At 43.3% G+C, this 24,372-nt stretch overlaps 2 protein-coding genes across 2 annotated transcripts in view; one reads left to right on the forward strand and one right to left on the reverse strand.

The window, feature by feature from the left end:
- Positions 1-1,263: 1,263 nt before the first annotated feature.
- Positions 1,264-5,493, reverse strand: pck1 (phosphoenolpyruvate carboxykinase 1 (soluble); the record flags this gene model as incomplete). Its single annotated transcript, XM_083939791.1, has 9 exons — positions 1,264-1,721; positions 1,860-1,955; positions 2,124-2,255; positions 2,914-3,138; positions 3,248-3,410; positions 3,495-3,682; positions 4,116-4,319; positions 4,627-4,811; positions 5,270-5,493. 9 exons carry the CDS (start codon positions 5,491-5,493, stop codon positions 1,264-1,266), a joined length of 1,875 nt encoding a protein of 624 aa, XP_083795917.1.
- A 17,746-nt stretch (positions 5,494-23,239) lies between these two features.
- Positions 23,240-24,372, forward strand: part of LOC310965571 (ciliary microtubule inner protein 1-like) — a gene marked incomplete at both ends in the record, with an annotated part of 4,778 nt that continues 3,645 nt past the window's right edge. Inside the window, one exon of the mRNA XM_083939243.1 lies at positions 23,240-23,298. Within this exon, the coding sequence (XP_083795369.1) occupies positions 23,240-23,298 (59 nt within the window). The remainder of the gene's footprint in view (positions 23,299-24,372) is intronic.

Below are 24,372 nucleotides of genomic sequence, written 5' to 3' on the forward strand. Positions count from 1 at the left end.
CATCGATAGTAGGCTGTATTGCACGTAATGGTGCAAGTGCGGCTTTTTAATTAGCATAACCGAGCTAATATTTAGTATTCCTAAACCATCTGAAGAGAAAACATCTAGTCTCTTATGGTAACACCACCACACAAATGACCAGTCCAGGTTGAGATGACGGAGTTAGCATGCTAATGATGCTAATCCTGATAACTAACCTCTGAGGAGAAGTGAGGGCCAGGGGCTAGCTGTCACTCAAGAGGTGGTGCCACTAATTATTCATAAACTTTAACCTCTAATAAAATAAAAACTAACCTGGTACAAAAAAATTCACCCCCTCAGTGTTGTCATGGAGATATGAGCTAAACATACAGACTAGAATAGATTTTGTACCAGGCCTTAAATAGGTTGAATTGTGCTGTGACAACGGCCTATTTTACATGAGGGTCAATGAGAAACTGCTCTATTATGAAACGTGCCCCTAGTGGCCAGTTGGGGAACTGCAGTTTTTGGCACTTATTAATAATTTAGTTGCATCTTTGTCTCTCTTGTTCTACAATATCAGAAACACGAAAATGCTTCTTCAATAAAACAACAAGAAAACCATATATTTGAAAATACTTTTATTATTCTCTCCCGTCTTTGGGCACTCCAGATATAATCAAGACAAAACAGACAGAAATAACAACATTGTATAAAAATAAATTAAGACTTAAAATAAAGACAGAAACAGAAAACATACATTTCCCCCCGTGTTCGGGTGGGTCAAACAAACATGGAGTTATCTGAACTCAGTTACTCCTTCTGTGCCACACAAATCTATATGACAATAACAGTTTGATGTGCGCTCATAATAAGTTACTATTAAATAGTTGTATTGAGACGTACAGTCGGACAATACATTGGAACAACAGTTTAAAACATAAAGCTGGTGAATGGATGGGAAAGGAAGCGTTTCGTATTCAGATCAGCACTGCAGACTATCAGCTAGTCATATTTACGATGCGCACAGTGAGGAATGTTTCTTAAGTAGTAGTTTCTTCAACATCACCAGCCCAATTTTAACAGATATGTTTTCTAATAATAATAATTTCTAGCTAATGAAAGAAAAAAAACAAGTAGAATCAAAAGCATATAGAGGAGAATCGTTCCTCTTTCATGATGTTGTAAGGCTCCACCTCAAAGAAAAATGTCTCTGTTTGACAATGAAGAGATATTATAGAAATACTAACATCCGGTTCTAGATTTACCAACATGCTCCTTCAGACTTGCTTTCAAGTTTCTCTACATCTGCTTCACTCTCTGCTGCAGGAGCTCCAGCTGCCGTGCCACCTCGTTGGGCAGGTCGTCGTTCACCTGCGTGGTGAAGTACTTCCTCACATCCTCCACCTCCCTCTGCCAGAACTCCTGATCCAGGGAGAACAGCTCTTTGAGGTCCACACCCCCCTGCAGGCCCTGTAGGTTCAGGGAATCAGAGGATGGCAGGTAGCCCACGGCGGAAGGCATGGCGCCGGCCTCACCGTTCAACCGCCTGAACATCCAGTCCAGCACGCGGATGTTGTCGCCGAACCCGGGCCACAGGAATCCAGCGGTGGGGCTCTTGCGGAACCAGTTGACGTGAAAGATCTTGGGGAGCTTGGAGCCAGGGCGGTCGGCCATGCTCAGCCAGTGAGAGAGGTACTGGCCGAAGTTATAGCCGAAGAAGGGGCGCATGGCGAAGGGGTCGTGCATGATCATCTTGCCTGCAAAACAGAAGCGGGTCAAATGAAGCCATTAGTGTTGTGTGAAAGCTAATCAATGTCCAAGCAAGCAGTGTTTTTTATCCTCAGGGTGAGGGAACTGTAAAAAATGTTGAATGCTGGTCAATATTAGATACTGACCTTTGTATTCAGCTGCAGCGGTCGCCTCTGACCTCATGGCTGCTCCAACAAACACTCCGTGTTGCCAGCTGAAAGCCTCATACACCAAAGGGACGCCTGAAAGGATGCAGAGTCATAGATTAGATTAGCGTCATCTCATTATTTCCTCATATGCCATTGCATCTTCTTCCTTTCCTTTCTATCTATTATCTTCTCTCACTCATTGAGCCCAGTGCATACTGTCTGTATCCTCTCCTATCCTTCTACCTCCCGGTTCCTGCTCACCCTCTGGCCTGCGTCCTCCAAAGATGATGGCCTCTATGGGGACTCCCTCTGGGGATTCCCACAGTGGGTCGATGATGGGACACTGCCCGGCCGGAGTGCAGAAACGAGAGTTGGGGTGAGCACAGGGTTCGCCTGGAGAGAGAGAGAGACAGACAAACAAAGGTCAGCTGTATTGCACATAATGGTGCAAGTGCGGCTTTTTAATTAGCACAACAGAGCTAACATGTTGTATTCCTAAACCATCTGAAGTTTAATGTTATAAGTTGATGAATCTTGTTGATAGATCTACCCAAACCCCTTAATCACTATATTTGTACTGGAAAGACACTGTTGCCTGTTATGGTCTTGAGCAGTACTCAAGTTTACATTCTTGTGCCAATTGGGCCCCCTGTGTCGTGTTGTCAATGTCTCTTATTTATTATTATGTAATGTGTTCTCTGTCATGTCCTTGTTGATGAATGTTTATCACTGGGTTGTGGTCTGATGAGTCCAATTTACATTTAAATGAAAGTATATTCTAATCTATTCTATTCGATTGCTCTGGACTTGGTCTTGAACTTGATTGTGTTGGTCTTGACTTCAGCCCTGCATCTACGTTAACCATTGGCGATCAATGCCTTTGTCCCATCTCACTCAGTAAATATCTATTTACTGTATTTAGTGCATGTTGGACTCTATTTAACAACCATTTTACTGGTTCACTTTCATTTTCTTACCTGCACATTTTGCATTGCCTGCGGTTTTGGTTTGTTTTTACAACTTCTTTAGAAAAAAATCAACAGACTCTTACCATCCTCTGAGCTCCAGGGCTTGTTCTTCCAGGAAGTGATGGTGACTCCCTCAGGCAGTGACTGGTCAATTCCCTCCCAGTACACACCACCATCGCTGGTCTCTGCAACATTGGTGAAAATTGTGTTCTTGACGATGGTCTCCATGGCATTAAAGTTGGTTTTGGCTGAGGTGCCGGGTGCAACTCCGAAAAAGCCGTTCTCAGGGTTGATTGCACGCAGGTTGCCTGGGGATGGGAAACAAAGAAAATGTGAATAATGAAGAATAGAAGAGTTTGTTTGTATTATTATAACTGCTGTCATTTCAAAGTGAACTTCACAAAGTAAGCCCCTCACCTTGGTCATCAAACTTCATCCAGGCGATGTCGTCTCCCACACATTCAACCTTCCAACCAGGCAGCGTGGGGCAGAGCATGGCCAGGTTCGTCTTCCCACAGGCGCTGGGAAACGCCGCTGCCATGTACTTTTTCTCCCCAGCAGGGTTGGTGACGCCCAGGATCTGAGCAGGAGAAACATGTGGTCTAGTTAGCTTGTTGTGGGAAATACCCTATGATGTGTTATCATATTATTTTTCATTTCCTACCAGCATGTGTTCTGCCAGCCAGCCCTCCTCTTTGGCGATACGTGAGGCAATGCGCAGAGCAAAGCACTTCTTCCCCAGCAGGGAGTTTCCTCCGTAACCGCTCCCGTATGAGACGATCTGCCAGCGGTCTGGGATGTGAGCGATTAGCGTCTGGTCAGGGTTACAGGGCCAGTTGTTCACCAAGGGCTCTGAAAGACAAAATGGTTTGTTTGAATTTATTTGGGGGAATTTTTACTAAGTTTCAACTGAACATAGTCATCAGTAGCCTGGTTGTAGCATTGGTAGTAAAAACGGAAGTCATTATAATTCAGTAATGACAGCATCATTATCAGCATCAGTTACAGAATATTCTTTACTTTTAGTAAATATATTAATGGTTAATTTAGCTCTAAAACAAGAGTTTGCATTGGACTTGAATTAATGAAATTATCCAACAACATTCAGTGTGTTTGCCCTTGAAAGACAGTCAAGACTAAATGAGGTATGAGCAGAAATACTAGTTAATAGTTAATACTACTAGAAGTGCAACAGTAGTACTAGTCCTCTTTCAAGAGTATTCAGCTTTGACTCAGTGCTGCTGAATGACAGAAGAACCAGTTGTTTATGATGTTGTTGACGTACTTTTGAGTGGCAGAGGACAGCCGACGGAGTGCAGACAGCGGACAAACTCGCCCGTCCCCAGTGCAGACAGCACCGCCTTTCCCATGCGGGTCATCACCCTCATGCTGGCCACAACGTAGGGAGAGTCTGTCAGCTCCACTCCGATCTTAGAGAGCGGGGAACCTACTGGACCCATGCTGAAGGGAATCACATACATGGTACGACCTGAGGAGAGAGCGTCAACATTTATTAAAGTTGTGTACTTCTCTACAGTTTATGAGCCATTGTTGAGATGAAATGTTCTCAGGTATCTGAACATCAGAGTCTTTTGATCCTTTTGAAGCAAAAATAACAACATTCAACAATGTTTCTTCTCTCAGTATAAGTCAATTATCTTGAGCAGTTGAAATCCGTATCGCACAGCATACAATGCTAGATTATCCGATACGATCTAGAGAATAATGCTGTACTATAATAAGTGATTTAACAATTGCTCCAACTCCTGTCTGGTTGAAACTGAAGGCTAAAATACCTTTCATGCAGCCGGGGAACCTCTGAGCCATCGCTTTGTCAAACTCTTCCGGGGACATCCAGCGGCCTAGCTGGCTGACACCGCCATCAAGCGGTGTGGGCACCGTGTCCTTCCGGTCCTGGGTTACAATCACAGTCTTACTCTCCACGCGAGCCACGTCCCTCGGGTCGGTGCGGGCCAACCAGCTGCAGGAGGAGGGGAAGGAGGAAGAGGAAGAAGAAGGCAAACATGATTACACTTAAGAATTTCTGTATAGAGTACAAGCTGTTATATAACAAGTTCATGTCTAAGAGGATGCAGGAACGTATAGACATGTTGACCTTATGCCTGTTACACCTGAAGCAACACTGCACAAGCACGTGTGTTTGACAGCTGCTGGTAATACAGACTGAACAAGCTGGACTTACTGGTTTGTCAGAATGATGGTCTGCACACATTATGTTGTTCATTTAAACAGACTAACTGATGCACACTGTCTTTAATACCACTAGGCGATCTGTCAACGGCACTGACATAACACTGTCTTGGGTACAAAAACAACCACAGCTGATCTCTAATCATTTCACAGACGAGACAGGGCATCATCAGTAAACCTTTCTTTAATCTCATCCATACCAAGAGACCTGAATATAAATCAACCTACCAGTTCTCATATTTGTTAAGCTTCTTGATCATCCCCTGCTCCTCCAGCTGGGTCAGGATGGCGCGGTTCTCCTCGTCGGAGCCGTCGCAGATGTGGAGGGAGTCGGGCTGGCACAGGTTGACATTGGTCTCCACGAACTCCTTAACAGCCGGGCTGAGGGCGCTGAGATCGCCCTGCAGGATTCTGGTACCGTTCTGGTTCTGGGACTGAAGCTGAGGAGGCATGGCGGAGCTGTCTGGAGAGCGAGCTAAGACGGGGAAAGAGAAATAGAAGAAGTCTAGGAGCAGAACGAGCCTAGAGGACAAGAATCCAGCAAGCGAGGTAGGTGAAGAAGTGAAAGAGGAAGAGAAGTTAACATGAGGAGAGGAAAAGAAGAGATGACAGCGTAGTAAGAGTGAGGTGAGGTTGCAAAAGGAAAAGTAAAGAGTGAGGGGTGAAGGAGGAAGGAAGGGTAAAAGAAAGTTTAGCACATGAATATAATAATAAAGTGTTCAAATTTAAAAAATGTCCTTCACTTCACATCATTTTCTGTCTTTCTTGACTCCTTTTTTTAATCTGTCTCTGCCTCTTTATACTATTTTGCATTAGAAATATAAAAATTAAAGGAAGTGCTGCAGCCTCCAGGTCGGACAGACTCTGGGTGGTGTAACAGCATCCCTCTGATATCCTCCGTATATCCCTCCTCACATTACACACACAAGTGTCACTGAAAAGAAAGAGCATCAAGTTACCTTTGGTAGTTTGTTCGGAGCAGAGAACTTCAGATTTGCCTCATCAGTCGAGGTGTCTCTCTTGGCTGTTTTCAGAGGAACGTTTCTGCTTCTTGTTCAGTTGTTTCTTTGGAGAGAGTTTGTTCTTTTTATACTCTGGATGTCCCACAAGAGGAGGCAGGAGGCGGAGGGGTGGGTGTGTCTAAGGAGGTGTAAGGGGGAGGCTCGTCCCCTGCTATTTGCATGGACCTGTTGTTCCTTGCAGATATGAATTAAAACAGTGTTGCAGGCCACCGGTGAATCATTAATAATCAGCAGCCGGACGTAATGTCGTCTTTACGTAACCGGTTACCTCTGGTCCCAACTGCACTGACAGAGACAGACAGTTTTACCCTCAACACCGCTGCCGCTGCTGCCGCTGCTGCTGCCGCTGCTGCTGCCGCCGCTGCTGCCGCCGCTGCTGCCGCCGCTGCTGCCGCTGCTGCCGCCGCTGCTGCCGCTGCTGCCGCTGCCGCTGCTGCCGCTGCTGCCGCTGCTGCTGCTGCTGCTGCTTGCACTATCTCTCTGTGACACAATCATTCCTGAGCATTATGTTTTTAACTTTACGTACTTACTTTTACATTTTTATTCTTATATTTATTTAATATATATATATATATTCATTATCTATTTTTCACGCCAGTCAGGCTGCTTTTTGGACATTTAAACCAAAACAAAAACATTGTCATATTAGTTTATATTAATATTTATTTATAATCTATTTGTCTGTTTTGTTCTTGGGATGCCTTTTTGGCCGAATTGGAGACATTGTTAGGCAGTTGATGAATGCATGGTTAATACCTTTTTTGTATTTATGTTTGAATGATTCATGTCCAGCGCTGCAGACGTGTGTAAAGGCATTGAAGGGAAAATTAAATTTCAATGCAAAAATACAAGAAAATCTAAACACTGAAGTAAACATTCAGAACGTTCCTTATATGTATTCAGGTGTTAAAGAAAACTGCATTATCATCATTTTTTAAAAACCTTTTATAAATGAATCGTTGTATATTTTATTACTTTTTAAATTATTTTTAACTGTTAATCATCTTCCATTGCTGATTTAACTTGTCAAACAGCTTTGTGACAATAATGCTCTGTGTGGAAACATCCCGTCCTCTTGCAGCAGCTGCTGTTGAACTTTGAGCCAAATTAAGAAGTGATGTAAGTTCAGGGTTCGACATCGTCAGGCCGGTTTGTGACGCAGGCAGTGCCTTGGCTTGCCTTTCTTTTTATTGGCTGACAGCCGGGGGCTCGCCCTCTTGCGGTCAAAGGTCTAACAGTCACGTAAGAAAGACAGACACATTGAGCCTTTAAAGGTAAAAGTATTGAGAGATGTACTTAGAAGTATTTATACATTAAGTCGTAAAAGTTTTTGTAATGATTGGACTCTTGAACTGTCAGATTAAAATTATTCTTATTTGCTGTAGTTTATCTGGAATCATCTGGGTTTTAATGGGATCTCAATTAAAAATACACTCTTATTTTATTTTTTAAAATGCTTCAAAAACAGACAAAAAATAAGGAAAATCTTGGCATATTAAACCAAATTATGGCCCTGAATCTTTTCGCTTATTGAAGCCAAAAATATGTGTTTTTTAATAAGCAGGAGATGCAGGAAAGATGAGGTGATGGTCGTGTTAGTTGGCATATTGAGGGTCGAAGGAAAGGATGGACAGGTTGAACTGGGTCGTGGTGTGGATCAACATCTGGGACGTTGGGGGTTTAGGCTCTGGTTGGGGGCACACCTTGATGATTTCCGTTGCTTCATCACCCCCCTGGGTTCATGTCAAGAAGCTTCCTGAAGCTGCTGAGCTGCCGTGGCGCCCTGCTAAGAGGGGAGAAAGGAGAAGAGCATGGTTGGGGGGTTGAAGGGTTGTGATACAAACAGCAGAGAGAGGGTAAGACACATGCATCTGACATTAGTGAGACACAGGTGGTTCAGTTAGTGAGGCATGAAGAAGAAGAACTTTATTTATCCCGCAACGGGGAAATTTAATTTTTTCACTCTTATTATTAATCATGTTACACACACAGGCCCGAAATACACACACACACACACAGACAGGACCTATATACATGCAATTAAGGAGAGATGTTAGAACGAGGGGGCTGCCAGTGACCGGCGCCCCGAGCAGTTGGGGGTTCGGTGCATTGCTCAACAGCACCTCAGCAGTGCCCAGGAGATGAACTGGCACCTCTCCAGCCACCAGTCCACGCACACATGGTCCACACAGGGACTTGAACTAGCGACCCTACGGTTCCCAGCCAACAGACTGTGTGAAAGACTGAAGTATTCTGATGTCCAGACAATGAACAACTGGTATAGTTGATTAACTTTGCAGCGTTAAAGTTTACTAACATTGGGCCTCATGCAGCAACAATCTGTCAAACTTCTCTGAATTTTAAAATAGTAATTTTAATGGCAGCAGCTGTTAAAGTAGTTGGACAGGTGTAGTAACTATTTTACTGTCTTGTACTGGAATTCGTAGCATTATTGATACTAAAGTTTCCTAATAGAAGTGTTTTAATAGGATGGTATTAAAAGTAGCAGTAGCAGCAGCAGTTGTACTTGACGTAGTACTGTAGTAGTTGATGTAAGAGTGGTGTAGTTCTAATTTAAAACAATATTAGTGTCTCATTTAGCAGCTTTTTTATGCTTTAAAATGCTGATAGGACAGATGTGAAACCTGGACTTGACCTCTGACCTGATGCAGCAGCACACTTTGAAACTTCAGTCGGATTCATTGCTGCACAAGAAGAGTAACAGACAGGGGAAGGGACCTGCATGACAATGGCACTAAAGTTACATAACACCCTCTGCTCGAGTGTTTTATGAACAACATTGCGCAACGGTCAGCCGACGATCTTTAACCCGACGGCTAAACTTTAAAGACACTCACGTTCTGTAACGTTTGTAGAATCAGAAAGAAAAATGTAAAGCAGCGAAGACGGGTAAGGTATATGGATGAGGTGGTTACAGCAACAGTAGAAAGTGACATTTGTTCAATATAAGTTCATCAATATCATGTTTTAGCAATAAAAGGTGAGGGTCAGAAAATATGGACAGGAACACAGGTCCCCCAGGGTGAAAGTCCGTGTTTTCAGCCTGGTCTCATCAAAAGGCGTGTGAATGACACGCTATTTGTCAAGCCATCTCTCGTTTAATTACAACGCATTTCATGATTTTTGCGTGTCATTTCACGCCATGTAGTCTCAATTGACTTGTATTGTGCAGAGATAGCGTTGTCATTTCACGCAAAAATGTCATTGAGGGAAAACCCACGTGTTCATATTTCTCCTCCACCTTGCGGAGAAATACGAAGTGGTGGAGCTTTCTGTCAGAGGATTGTTTTTAAATCAATATTTCATGTGAAGGACGGCTGAAATAACGGACGTGAAATGCCCTAACCCCAACCCTAACCCTAACTCTAACCCTAACCCTAACCCCAACCCTAACCCTAACTCTAACCCTAACCCCTAACCCTAACCCCCAACCCTAACCCTAACCCTAACCCTGACCCCCAACCCTAACCCCTAACCCTAACCCCCAACCCTAACCCTAACCCTAACCCCTAACCCTAACCCCTAACCCCTAACCCCTAACCCTAACCCCCAACCCTAACCCTAACCCTAACCCCTAACCCTAACCCCTAACTCTAACCCTAACCCTAACCCTAACCCCAACCCTAACCCTAACCTTAACCCTAACCCTAACCCCTAACCCTAACCCCAACCCTAACCCTAACCCTAACCCCTAACCCTAACCCCTAACCCCTAACCCCTAACCCTAACCCCCAACCCTAACCCTAACCCTAACCCCTAACCCTAACCCCTAACTCTAACCCTAACCCTAACCCCTAACCCCTAACCCTAACCCTGACCCCTAACCCTGACCCCTTACTCTAACCCTAACCCTAACCCTAACCCTAACCCCTAACCCCTAACCCTAACCCCTAACCCTAACCCCCAACCCTAACCCTAACCCTAACCCTAACCCTAACCCCTAACCCTAACCCTGACCCTAACCCTAACCCTAACCCCTAACCCTAACCCTGACCCCTAACCCTAACCCTAACCCTGGGGAACTACGGGCGTTAAATGACACGGGAAAAGCTTAATATGCGTAGACATGCACGCGAAAAGTCATGAAAGTCATGAAAAGTGGCGTGCTATTTATACGCCCTCCCATGAGACCACGTAGGTGGACCAATCCAACACCCAAACCCTTCTCCTGAAACATCACCTGATGTCATTTGTTCTTGATGTCATCTCCACAATAATAAATATGTGGATTTCACACTAATTAAAGTGCTTTTCATGGTTTTATGTGTTTGTTTGATGATAGCCGAGCAAACCGTTGCCTACCTCTACACCATGGGTGTCATAGTGGTCCAGTAAAGGGCCTTGTGGCTGCAGGTTTTCATTCCAACCAAGCAAGAACACACCTGACTCGACTTACTCAACCACCTGAACTGTCTTCACACGGTTGATTTGTTGGACCAGGTGTGTTTTTGATTGGTTGGAATGAAAACCTGCAGCCACACGGCCCTTTACTGGATCAGTTTGACGTCCTTGCTCTAACCCAAAGCATGCTGGGATAGCTAAAAGTACTACAATTCTCGTTACTTATCATCTGATAACACACCAACATAGGGTTCATAAACTATAATATGTAATATTGGTTTGGGTCTTACATACATCCACCAAGTGAAACTGGAGCTAAATCAGGTACTGATAGGAAATCGATCCTCTAAATCGAAAGTTAAGGAGCATTTTGTAGATTCTTGGTTCATTTCCTGGCATAACTTGTTTTACACATGCAGTTACATGTTCTTGACCACTGTTTCAGTGGCTTTCATTCATTTATGTGAAGAAAACGGACGGATTTGATTATTTTTGCATGGATTATTAATTAAGATTTAGACTTTTAAAACAAGAAAAGGGCACGGTGAACCTGAACACAAGCTTTATTCACAGAGCCTTCCCTCTCTGCTGAACAGCCTCGTCCCACAGTAGAAACGAACGTAAACAGGACAATAACCAAACATCTCGTAAAAGAAAACACTGAATTTGTCACAAAAGAATAAGTGGTATTAAGAAGTATGTACAGTTAGAGTGTAAAAATACATAAAATGAATAGATTTGTACTAAAAGTTCCCAAAAATAACTCGATAATTTGCTGAAAATTCATTAAAATCCCTTGTAACTTCCTGTAGTTACTGCGTTCACTGTTCAGTTTGATTATAATTGTTTAATTGTTGTTATTTTAAGTTGTTCTGTACTCTTCTTAATATTATGCATTTAATTATATAATGTTTATAATCCATAATCACTTAGTGCGTTGGCAGAAAATAGGTCCTTCAAAGGTGTGTTGGTGAACCATTACTCTAAACAAGATGATTTCAGATTAAATATTAAGTAAACGTGTGAGCAGACGTCACATTAGAGCAGCATGCAGCACTTTGAACAGATCTATCAAACATTAAGGTCCTGGACTGTTTGTCTCAGCTTTAAAACACGACTTACTAAACAGAGATTTGATGACATCTCCGTTTCTCTGTACTCTGCAGACAGTTCATGACTTTATCATGTCACACCAAATCAAATGTGCGTGTGTGTGTGTGTGTGCGTGTGCGTGTGCGTGTGTGTGTGCGTGCTCGGTGCACGTGTGCGTGTGTCCTTGTCTAACCGGCGCAGCAACAATGCTTTAAATAAAGGGGTGACCTGTTCTTCACCTGGCACAGGAAAACTATAGCTTTATATTTCATATTTAATTTTTCCATCTTTGCTTCATATAGTTGTGAAAAATCACTGTGACAAAATTAAATGTTACCATGTGTTGAAGAACTTCCTCTTTCCGTAATCACAGACATGAATATATCCTATCACAGTCAACATGACTGGGTTATGTAAGATAGCAAGACACTGGATAACAAAATGTTTCTAAGTGATTGCAACATCGTCTGACATGTTTGTACTCTATATGCATAACACGTGCTGAGGTATTGGAAACTTCCACTGCATAACAGTCAAACATAAGCCAAGATTTTGTGCTAAACAGGGAGATATGCTATCTCCAGACTCCGATATTGATTGTTGTTTTGTAGGCTGGTGTGGCGCGCTGAAGGACAGACAATACAGAATTACAAGACATGTCAGTCATTGGAAAGCATGTTTATTTGAACAAAACACATACGTTTTCATTTTAAGAAACATTTGAACACTTCGGACTCGTAAAGAGCACCTAAGGTTCCTTACTTAGGGCGCACCCACACTGTGCGTCCGTCCTGTGCCCCGTGCTTTAGGGTACTTGTCCCCCCTCCAGGCCCGTTTGTACTCACACTACCTGGGCCTCGGTGAATGCTTCTTGCTGTCCATACGTCATCACGCCGTAACACGTCACACGCATTGATTGACGTCATGGCGATGCGTGGCTTTGTTTACAAATCTTTCCATAGACCTCGGAGTTTTTGTGCGTCTTGTCGACTGTTTTTGAATCTTTTCATCGACCAAATCTGCAGTAAACACTCCACCTCCGCATCACACCAACGTGAACCTTTCACCGCCATTGTTTTAAATGTCCGCGCATGGTCCCTCCTTCTTTTTTTATGTCCCAACAGGCGCACAGGAAATGACGTCAGAACCGCTGTAGGCCTCCTGCTTGTACACGTGCGCACGCTCGTGCTCGTACACGTGCGCACGCTCAAGCTCCTACATGTGCAAACGTGCTTTACAAAAGCCCACCTCTCCCAAACGGGCCATGGCCGGCAAGCTTAGGCGCGGTACGGTTGCACTCACACTGGTCAAACAAATTAGACTTTACCCGTGAAACCTGTTTGGACTCGGTACAGATGGACAGTGTGAGTGCGCCCTTCTGTTAAAACCTCTTCACTGAAGCTGCTGTGACCGACTTTTGAAATGCAGCATTACCAACAGACCAACAACTGTCAGCAACGTCACTAACATGGCGGCGCATTTGTATTTAGAGAGGGAATGTCTCCACAGACGCAGATTGAAATACTCAGCGAAAGCAAAACGAATGCTTTCATCACCATCGTTTTAACTCAAGCTTCAAAAGACAGGAACTTAACAGACAATTAACTAGAGGAAAGTCTTACCAACTATGTCTTTAACTCACAAACTGAGGATATACAGTGTACAATCTATATCATATCCAGAGATAATCTTATATCACTTGTTTATGGTTGGAGGAAGAAAAGAGTTAGAGCGTTTTTATCTGTAAAGAGAGAAGTCCCAGATAACACATGATGGCTATATGAAGTACAGACGGGTCGTTAACTGAAAAAACAGATGGCAGTAAGTTCATAAAATCCCTTGAAGTAATGCAACACAGCAGGGAAGAGGAGTTTGAAGACTGATGGTTGAAAACACACAGGCGCTCTTCCCCGGGGTTGTTTGTGCTTTGTCGTCTCGCAGGTCTCTGCTGATGGTGGTGGTGCCTGCTGCAGTGGTCCTGCATGACGCTTCCTGCTGCTATTATAGTCTATAACCTTAGCTGTGCTTGTTTCTACTATTCTGCTGTATTAATAAGTCATATTCACATTACTATAGATATTATTATAGTTACTGGAAGTGTGTCTGTCTCTGTCTTTGTCTCTGTCTTTGTCTCTCTCTGTCCATCTGTCCGTCTTTTCTCTCTCTCTCTCCTTCTCTTCCTCTCTCCGGTGCAGACAGATGTGCGTCCTCCACAGAGCTGGGTCTGTCTGACGTTCCTGTCTGTTATAGTGAAGGTTTTCAACGCCACCGTACTCTACGGGGGAATTGAAGAAGAGAAGAAGAAGAAGAAGTATTCCTTTATTCGTCCCGCAATGGGGAAATTAAATTTTTACTCTATTTTTTCATGTTACACACACAGGCCCGAAATACACACACATACATACATACAGGACCTATTTACATGCAACTAATGGAGAGATGTTAGAGCGAGGGGGCTGCTAGTGACCAGCACCCTGAGCAGTTGGGGGTTCGGTCGCTCAACAGCACCTCAGCAGTGCCCAGGAGATGAACTGGCACCTCTCCAGACACCAGTCCACACTCCACAAAGGGAACCAGCGACCCTCCGGTTCCCAGCCCAGTCACCTATGGACTGAGCTACTGCCGCCCCAAACTGTTTGAGTCTATGTAAATCATAAATAAGTCATTGAGTGAGGTCTTTACCTTCTCTGTAAAGTGTCCTGAGATAACTTTTGTTATGATTTGGCACTGTAAATAAAATTGAATTGAATTGAATTGAATTTTTTTATAAAGCTTTTTAATTTTTGGCAAAGCAGTGTGCAGTACTGATCACAATGCTAAGGACCTTTCTCTTGTTTGGTATCTTGCTTTTTAGAGAAATGTGTCTGGACACAAAATCAAATATTTAAAATCCACATCACTCTTGAGGATTGAGCACGTTGTGTTTGCTATACATTCGGGTTTAGTGAACTCTGATGCTCTTTATCACAGAGTTTCTGGAGTGACGACAGCAGCAGGTACAAAACACAGTAAAGGGTCCAAACGATGCAATGCGTGACTCAAACCCCAACGCAAACAGCAGAAGGGGTTAAAGTGCTAAGTACACTGACGCAAAACCACGTTCCTGATAACAATGCAGGTTCTCTTTCATCAGAGTGATAATCTAATACAGCGTGCAACGTGTGGTAATTCCTGATAATCTGGACATTTGCACAATAATCAATGAAAATGAGGAACAAGAACATTTAATATCCATCTTCCACGCCTGGAAATGTTCAGGAAAATTTGTATTTTTAAGCTTTTATAAAAAATCTAAAAGCACAGGAGTCATTTCAACCCATGTGACAGCGATCAGGCCTCATCGCAATGTATTTTTTAATAATGGTTCAATTACAGAAGAGGAAAATAGTGAAATAATCATAGAAATTATTATTATTAATTATTAATCATTTTACTCAAAATAATCCTAATTAAATGACGTAAAAGGAATCATTAAATAAAATCTGTTGTGTCATGGTGTTTTCTCTACATATATATATTTTATTTATTGAAACCAAGACTTTTTGGCATGAAATTATAGTTAATTAAAAAGTAAGTTTGGGAGAAATAAGAGAAGAGTATTTATGCAGCACACAAACAAACACGTGCTTTGTCTTTGTCATTTTGCCAGTGTTGAACGCTACGTTGTAATCTAGGTGTTGTGTTTTCAGATTAACATTTGAATGAAATTATCTGAGAGAAAAACAAATGTAATTTTCATTCATTCATTCATTCATTCATCTTCAACCTCTTGTCCCTGTCAGGGTCGCGGGGGGGGGCTGGAGCCGATCCCAGCTGACATCGGGCGTGAGGCGGGGTCCACCCTGGACAGGACGCCAGTCTATCACAGGACACATGGAGACGAACAGAGACAGACAACCATTCACACCTACGAGTGATTTTAGAGTCTCATCTCATCTCATCTTCAGCCTCTTATCCGGGGTCGGGTCGCGGGGGCAGCAGCTTTAGCAGGGGACCCCAAACTTCCCTTTCCCGGGCCACATTAACCAGCTCTAACTGGGGGATCCCGAGGCGTTCCCAGTCCAGTGTGGAGATCTAATCTCTCCACCTGGTCCTGGGTCTTCCCCGAGGCCTCCTCCCAGCTGGACGTGCCTGGAACACCTCCCTAGGGAGGCGCCCAGGGTTCATCCTTCCTAGATGATCCTGAACCACCTCAACTGGCTCCTTTCAACGCAAAGGAGCAGCGGCTCTACTCCGAGTTCCTCACGGATGCTGAACTTCTCCCCCTCTCTCTAAGGGAGACTCCAGCCCCCCTCCTGAGAAAACCCATTTCGGCCGCTTGTACCAATTAACCTAACATGTCACACCACACAGACACAGGGAGAACATGCAAACTCCACACAGAAGGATTTGAACCAGGAACCCTCTTGCTGTGAGTAATGTAATTTGTGTCAAAATAATAATACATAAATTAACTTTTTCTGTCCCCTTGTTGTAATTTCATTATTTCTTGAAGGGCGTTTCCACTATGGTCGACTACTCGGTATGAGGCGGGTCCACCTCGCCAAAAACGCCCCTAATTTGCATGTGAAAATAGCCCCGTCGGAGAGCAGGGCCTCTTTTGTCCCCTGAGATTTACCTGATTGCTGATTGGATGTAGCTCTCAGGGGGATGTGACGTGTGGCAGTACAGACGCCACTACATCACAGCGAGGTAGAGTAGACACTTTTATCCAGTGGTGTAGAAGAACGCAGCGCAGAAAATGATCCATGCATGCACTGGCACGGCACTTTGCTGGGTGCTTCTCTCTCTCCCATTTACACACACACACACACACACACACACACACACACACACACACCATGACGTTAGTACTGCAAGCGGGGTGATGGCCTGTCCGTCAACACACACTTTCACAGCGCCTACAATCTTAAAAGATGGAGTGTTTTCTTTTTATGTAACTTTTACATAAGTTACATGAAATCAAACTATTCTGTATTTCTCACTTTGAGGAAGTGGGGCGCAGCGCTGTGTCACTGATCAGCTGATCACCGGCGATCTAAACCCATTCAGAGTGATACGTCACATCTGGAGCCTCATGAATCCCTGTTTTTGGTTATTTTGTGTCTCTTTGTGGTAATTGTATGTGTCTATGTGGTCATTTGGTGTACCTTTGTGGTCATTTGGTGTCCCTTAGTGGTAGTTTTGTGTCCCTTTGTGGTAGTTTTGTGTGTCTTTGTGGTAAATTTCTGTCTTCTTGGTTATTTTGTGTCTCTTTGTGGTAATTGTGTGTCTTTGTGGTCATTTTGTGTCCCTTTGTGGTCATTTGGTGTACCTTTGTGGTCATTTGGTGTACCTTTGTGGTCATTTGGTATCCCTTAGCGGTAATTTTATGTCCCTTTGTGGTAGTTTTGTGTGTCTTTGTGTTAAATTTCTGTCTTTTTGGTAATTTTGTGTCCCTCTGTGGTAATTTTGTGTCTCTTTGTGGTAGTTTTGTGTGTCTTTGTGTTACATTTCTGTCTTTTTGGTTATTTTGTGTGTCTCTTGGTCGTTTTGTGTCTCTTTGTGGTCTTTTTGGTTATTTTGTGTGTCTCTTGGTCGTTTTGTGTCTCTTTGTGGTCTTTTTGTTTCTGTTTGTGGTCATTTGGTGTCCCTTTATGATAGTTTTGTGTGTCGTTGTGGTAAATCCCTGTTTTTGGTTATTTTGTGTCTCTTTGTGGTCATTTGGTGTACCTTTGTGGTCATTTGGTGTACCTTTGTGGTCATTTGGTGTACCTTTGTGGTCATTTGGTATCCCTTAGCGGTAATTTTATGTTCCTTTGTGGTAGTTTTGTGTGTCTTTGTGTTAAATTTCTGTCTTTTTGGTAATTTTGTGTCCCTCTGTGGTAATTTTGTGTCTCTTTGTGGTAGTTTTGTGTGTCTTTGTGTTACATTTCTGTCTTTTTGGTCGTTTTGTGTCTCTTTGTGGTCTTTTTGTTTCTGTTTGTGGTCATTTGGTGTCCCTTTATGATAGTTGTGTGTGTCGTTGTGGTAAATTTCTGTCTTTTTGGTTATTTTGTGTCTCTTTGTGGTAATATTGTGTGTCTCTTGGTCATTTTGTATCCCTCTGTGGTAATTTTGTGTGTCTCTTTGTGGTAATTTTGTGTCTCTTTGTGGTCTTTTTGTTTCTGTTTGTGGTCATTTGGTGTCCCTTAGTGGTAGTTTTGTGTGTCTTTGTGTTAAATTTCTGTCTTTGTGGTCATTTTGTGTCCCTTTGTGGTCATTTGGTATCCCTTTATGGTAGTTTTGTGTCCCTCTGTGGTAATTTTGTGTCTCTTTGTGGTCTTTTTGTTTCTCTTTGTGGTCATTTGGTGTCCCTTTGTGTGTCTTTATGGTATATTTTTGTCTTTTTGGTTATTTTGTGTCTCTTTGTGGTTATTATAGTACCTTTGTGGTCATTTGGTATCCCTTTATGGTAGTTTTGTGTCCCTTTGTGGTAGTTTTGTGTGTCTTTGTGTCAAATTTCTGTCTTTTTGGAAATGTTGTGTGTCTCTTGAGGTTGGGGGGGGGGGGGGTGCCTAACACTTTGGGCCCCTGGGCCAGTGCCTGGTAGGCCCGTTGAGTAATCCATCCATGGCTGTAGGTTTGGGTTTCAGTAGGTTTGGCTGTCGCTGTTTTGTGTCCCTCTTCAGGTCCTGTTGGTGGAGACTGTATTTGTGGCCATTCAGAATAGATCCCCACCTCTGACGTCACATGCTTTCTCCTTCCCCACCACATCAACTCAAACCTACAGATCTACTGATTGACTATTCAACATATTATGGAGTTTATATATTTTGTAAATAAAAATTTGATTTCCAGTCCAACTGTGTGCATTCCTCTTCCTGTGTCCTGGCCTAAGAGCCAGTAGTTACAAGTGGTGACAAAGCAGATCAGCAGTATACACTGACGCTGCTACAACAAGAAATGATGTCTTTGATTAGAGCGCCACCTTGTGTCTCTTTAATATAATAAGATCTGTTAAGAGACATGACACATTTAAAGACCCCCTGTACTCAAAAATGTGTATGTCCCTTAATATGTGTGACCTCTCAGCGCTGTTTCATGCCAGTATTTGCACCACTTAACTTAATCCTTTCTTAGTTAATTATTATAAAAAAGACAATTGTTTCCCTTTGGAGGGCATGTTTGTTCTTTTGTTGTTGTCAATCCATGTGTAGCACTGACACGATTGTTTTCATTTTCAATTTAACTGATTAATTAAAACAACCAAACTGTGAAACAGTGAAAACAGCCTCCTCATTCTCATAATGACACGTATCTTGTTTTATTCACTCAGGCTGTTTCCATTCCACTTAATCGCAAAACTTTTCCACCTCAGCGAAGCATAAAAACTTATTTTGCATTTAATTTGAGCTTTTTTGTTGGTGCTGAATTTCTGGTATTTCAACTCAGATGTTTTTAGATGCACAAAATTAAAATGCACCTCAAACTAATGACATAGATAGACTGGCGTCCTGTGCAGGGTGAACCCCGCCTCATGCACAATGTCAGCTGGGATCGGCTCTAGCCTCCACGCGACCCCGATAGGGACAAGCGGTTGAAGATGAATGAATGAATGAATGAAATTACATTTGTTTTTCTCTCAAATAATTTCATTTAAATGTTAATCTTAAAACACAACACCTAGATAACAACGTAGCGTTCAACACCAGCGAAATGACAAAGACAAAGCACGCTAATAGAGAGTGAGGAGACCCACGAAAAAGCCTCAAGACGCCATATCCTACACCTAACAGGAAGTCGGCCATTTTGAGTCAAATATGCAAATTTAGTCCATATTTGGCCTTTTGATGGTGCCGTACATTAACAAACTCGTCTTAGAGATTTAACCGATCATCTTCAAATGTGACCTGTACCACCTCAAGACCTTTGTGACCAAAGTCACCTCATCTTGTAACCTAATTTTTCATGGCGATGGCCATGGCGTGGTGGCGAATATTGGCGTTTTTCCATGAAACAGGAAGTAGCTAATTACTTCAGCATACATTGTCCAATCTGCTCCAAACTTCTGATGGTTGATGAGAGTCCGGCCCTGAACAGATCCACATCTCAATATTCACTCAGAGTTAGAGCGCCCCCTATTGGTGACAGTAAATATGTGGCTTTTTGATCGTGTCATACTTTAACAAACTCCTCCAAAAGATTCCACCCCAGCGGCTTCAAAATCTGCCCGTTCAATCTAAAGACCTTAGTGATCAAAGTTACCACATGTTGTAACCTAATTATGGAGGGTGCGGCCGTGGCGTGGCGGTGAACATTGGCGCCACATCAGAACCCATAAAGTAGCTATAACTTGAGCAATAGTTGTCCAATTTGCCCCAAATATCTCATGCATCACAAGCCCCCCCCCCCCCCCCCCCCGAACAAACCTATATGATGTCATTGACTCACAGTGAGAGCGCCCCCCACTGGCACACCTTATATTACAGCCCCTCCTCCTGGATGGATGTACTTTTATAAAAATCGATAGGCATATATAACACCTAAAATCCTAAACTCAACAGGAAGTTAGCCATTTGGGATTTTATAGCCATTTTTTGACATTTGCACGTGTCATACTTTAACAAACTCCTCCTAGAGCTTTATCCTAATCAACTTCAAAACCGCCCTGTACCATCGCATCTGTGTGAGCATGTGGTCTAGGCGTGGTGGCAAATATTGGTGTCAAGTGTTAAAACAGGAAGTTGCTGTAACTTGAGTACACATTGTCCAATCTTCACCAAATTTCTGAGGCATTACAAGACCCCTGGCCTGAACAGATCAATGTCTTAATATTAACTCACTGCCACAGCGCCACCTGTTGGTAACAGGAAGTCAGCCTATGTGTGTTCTTAGTTTGATGTATAGCAAGGCAAAGCAACTTTGATAGGCAATCTTTAGCACCACACAGTGGATGCAGGAAGTCGGGTAAATTATGAAACAAGAAGTTGCTGTAACTTTAGCATGTAGTGTCCAATCTTTACCAGGTTTCTGAGGAATGACGAGACCCCCATCCTGAACACACCAATAAATCAATATTGACTCACAGCAACAGCGCCACCTGTTGGCAACAGGAAGTCAGCCAAATATGACAAACTTTATCCAATTCACATCAAATTTTCAATGTGTGTTCTTCATTTGGTCTACAACAAGGCAAAGCATGTTTAGTAGGTGCTGTCTAGCGCTACATGGTGGACGCAGGAAGTGGGGCAAAAGTTTCCGTAGATTGCATGCAGACCCATGGCCTTCGTGCAGCGTTCAACGTTAGCTGAGACACGCGACCGCATCGGCCGGAGACCGGCCAATTTTCCCGACATGCACCATGTGCGAGGGCCCGTTCATCGCTGCTTGCACCTTTAAATATGTTTTGTTTTCTGTTTCTTCGTCTTTTATACGTTGTTTGTATTATTTGTTGAAAAATAAATAAATATTTTAATAACCAAAAAAATTAGGTTTGTTATTCACTGACTCTCTTAACTCAACAAAGATTCTCTATGTGTCCTCCTTTAATTTGCAAACAGAGAGGGCTGTCTGACAGCGAGGTAAAGCAGTGAAGATATTCTATAATCAACACTTAAACTTATATTGGTTTTTTTTGCGCTCTGCTGTTGGGGGCAGTGTTTCTGTCTCGGGACTGATCCAGTATAGGAGGAAAAGCTGTGCTTGGAGTGCGGATTTCAGGGACGCCACTGAAAACATCAGACTATCAGATGTGCTGAAGCCATCATATAGTTCTCACCCTGGCTGTGATCAAGCCCCAACACACAGCGACTTCCTGGCTGATCCAAAAAGGAAGTGCCGAAACTTGCAGTTGACCAAGTGTCCACTAGGGGCAGGTTTCATTATAGAGCAGTTTCTCATTGACCCCCATGTTAAATAGGCCGTTTTCACAGCAATATTAAACCTCTTTAAGGCCTGGGACAAAAAAAAACATATTAGATTCTGTATCTTTAGGTCATATCTCCATGACAACACTTAGGGGGGTGAATTGTTTTTGTACTAGGCTAGTTTTAATTTTATAGGAGGTTAAAGTTTAAGAATAATTAGGGGCGTGGTGTCTTGAGTAACAGCCAGCCTCTGGCCCTCACTTGGCCTAACGAGGTAAACGTCAGCCAGATGGACGTATCTCCCTCCCCCCAACGTCACATACATGCCCTTTTTTGGTAAGAGGAAATGAGGTGAAGTCAAAATCTGACAAGATTGCGAGTCCCCTAGACATGGACGATTGGATCAAGTTGAAAGAACAGCTACGTCTGTTTTTTTAATATAGTCTACGACTGTGATCAACAATTTTTAAAAGCTTTATAATCCAATTGTCAAGACTTGGTTCTGTCAGTTCCCTCCTCTCTTCCTTTTGTGTGAGTTTGTCTCCCTCTGTCTGTGTTTCCCTGCATGTGTGTGTCTTCTGTTGTCTAGGTCCGGTAGGCGTTCCCCCCAAGCTGCAGCCTGTTACGCTGATCACCTGGATCTGTACTTCTACCCTGAGTGGACAGGCATGCAGCGCCGGACAGCTGTAGACCCTTCACTGGTAAAACTATTCCCCCCAGGATTGGCGTCCCCTTTCTCGTTGTAGTTATCACGCTCCCCGTCGTTAAGTTTACTAATCGTGTTTGTTTTTCTCTCTCTCCGTAGTTTCCCGTGTTCCTGTTTTTACCTCGACCGTCTCCCTGAGTCCTCCGTCGTCTCCTCGTTCCTGTTTTTCCCTAAACCGTCTCGTCATTTGTGTTAACTCTTTACCCTGTACGTTGTGATTCTGGACAGTCTGTGCCTTCTCCTCTTTAATCGTTGTTGTTGTCTCCCTATGTCTGTGTTTTTCTGTATGTGCTTTTCTTTCTGTTTCTGGTTTAAGTTTGTTTTCCTGGCAGGTGATCCTTGTTAGCACTAATCACCTGCCACTCTGTATATTACCCCGGTACTGAGCCTCACTCAGTGCCGGATCATACCCTCTTCATACCCTGATGTCTCCCTGTGTACCTGTTCCTCTTGTGTCCATTCATCTCCTCAGTTTGTATCTAGTTCTTCGTGTTTTTCCTTTGTGTTTTTCCACCTTTTTGTAAATTAGTTTTATTAAATTTGTTAATACCGTCTCCTGAGCTCCGTGTCTGCATTTGGGTCCCCTCCTCTGTGTATTCTCCGTCGTCAATCATGACATTGTAGTGTTTTTGCGTTAGTTTATTCATTAAACGTTTGTTTTGTACTTTTTACTTCGTGTCCGTGTCTGCATTGGGTCCACCATTTTTGTATGTTATTGCTATACCGTTCACGACACCAATAAAAACAATTAAATCAACCAGTCATTGGGGTATTTTTTCTTATTTCCCTCTCATTTGAAAAAAAAGAAACAAAACTTTACATTTCCAACAAAAAGATGCATAAAAACTGATTTGGGAGCACTTTTAAAACCAGTTTCTGTTCATATTTCGTGTAGTTGTTGAGATAGTTGAGTCCGAACCGAGGCAGCGTGACTGAAAACAAACATGTCTGAGCTCCCGGCGACCCTCCGGTGGTTCCATCGCACCGTCACCACGGTTACACCCCAACCGTCACCACGGTTACACAGAGAGAAGAGATCGATGTGTCAGGGAACTCCGTCTCTATGGCGACAGTAAACAGGTCTGTCAGTGTGACTTACACACAGGTGAAACATTAGCCGCTCACACACTCTTTATCTCTTTCTCTCTCTCTCTCACACACACACACACACACACACTGGTCAGGACAGATGGCGGATTCACAGCGAACATCTGAACACATCAACTTTGTGCATCAAGATGAAATCTGGTAACTCTGCTTCTTTTCTCAGTGTTATGTTTTTACTTAAATTAGTATTAATGGGGGATTATTGACTGTGTGATTAAGTTCTGATCTTTACACACATGAGATGTTTTCTCCCGTATGTCTGTTGTAAATTACTTTTATCATTTTTAGACCTATTATTGTTGTTACTGTTAGTATTATCATCATTATTCTTGTTATTTTTCACTCTCTCTTCTTGTTCCTATTGTTTTATTCTTAATCTTATGTGTATTCTCACTGGGTATGAAATGTGCAATTACATACATAAACATAACTTGTATTAAACTTGTCAGGTTCATACTCCAGGTAGGGAATGAGTCCTTACCCCAAGTGAAGGCATTCAAGTACCTCGGGATCATGTTCACGAGTGAGGGGACGATGGAGCGTGAGTTTGGCCGGAGAATCGGAGCAACGGGGGCGGTGTTGCAGTCGCTCTACCGCAACGTTGTGAAGAAAAGAGAGCTGAGGAAGGCAAAGCTCTCGATCTACCGGTCAATCTTCGTTCCTACCCTCACCTGTGGTCATGAAAGCTGGGTCATGACCAAAAGAACGAGGTCGAGGGTACTAAGCCGAAATGGGATTCCTCAGGAGGGGGGCTGGAGTCTCCCTTAGAGAGAGGGGGAGAAGTTCAGCATCCGTGAGGAACTCGGAGTAGAGCCGCTGCTCCTTTGCGTTGAAAGGAGCCAGTTGAGGTGGTTCAGGATCATCTAGTAAGGATGAACCCTGGGCGCCTCCCTAGGGAGGTGTTCCAGGCACGTCCAGCTGGGAGGAGGCCTCGGGGAAGACCCAGGACCAGGTGGAGAGATTATATCTCCACACTGGCCTGGGAACGCCTCGGGATCCCCCAGTTAGAGCTGGTTAATGTGGCCCAGGAAAGGGAAGTTTGGGGTCCCCTGCTGGAGCTGCTGCCCCCGCGACCCGACCCCGGATAAGAGGATAAAGATGAGATGAGATGAGGTTCATACTTAAGTGTAGTATTTTGGGTTTCCACCAGAACACATTTAAATGCTTTAATGTAAAAAAAACACATTATTTTTCGTTTACTGTCTGTATAACTGA

This window comes from Echiichthys vipera, assembly GCF_963691815.1.
Source record: "Echiichthys vipera genome assembly, chromosome: X".
NCBI lineage: Eukaryota > Metazoa > Chordata > Actinopteri > Perciformes > Trachinidae > Echiichthys > Echiichthys vipera.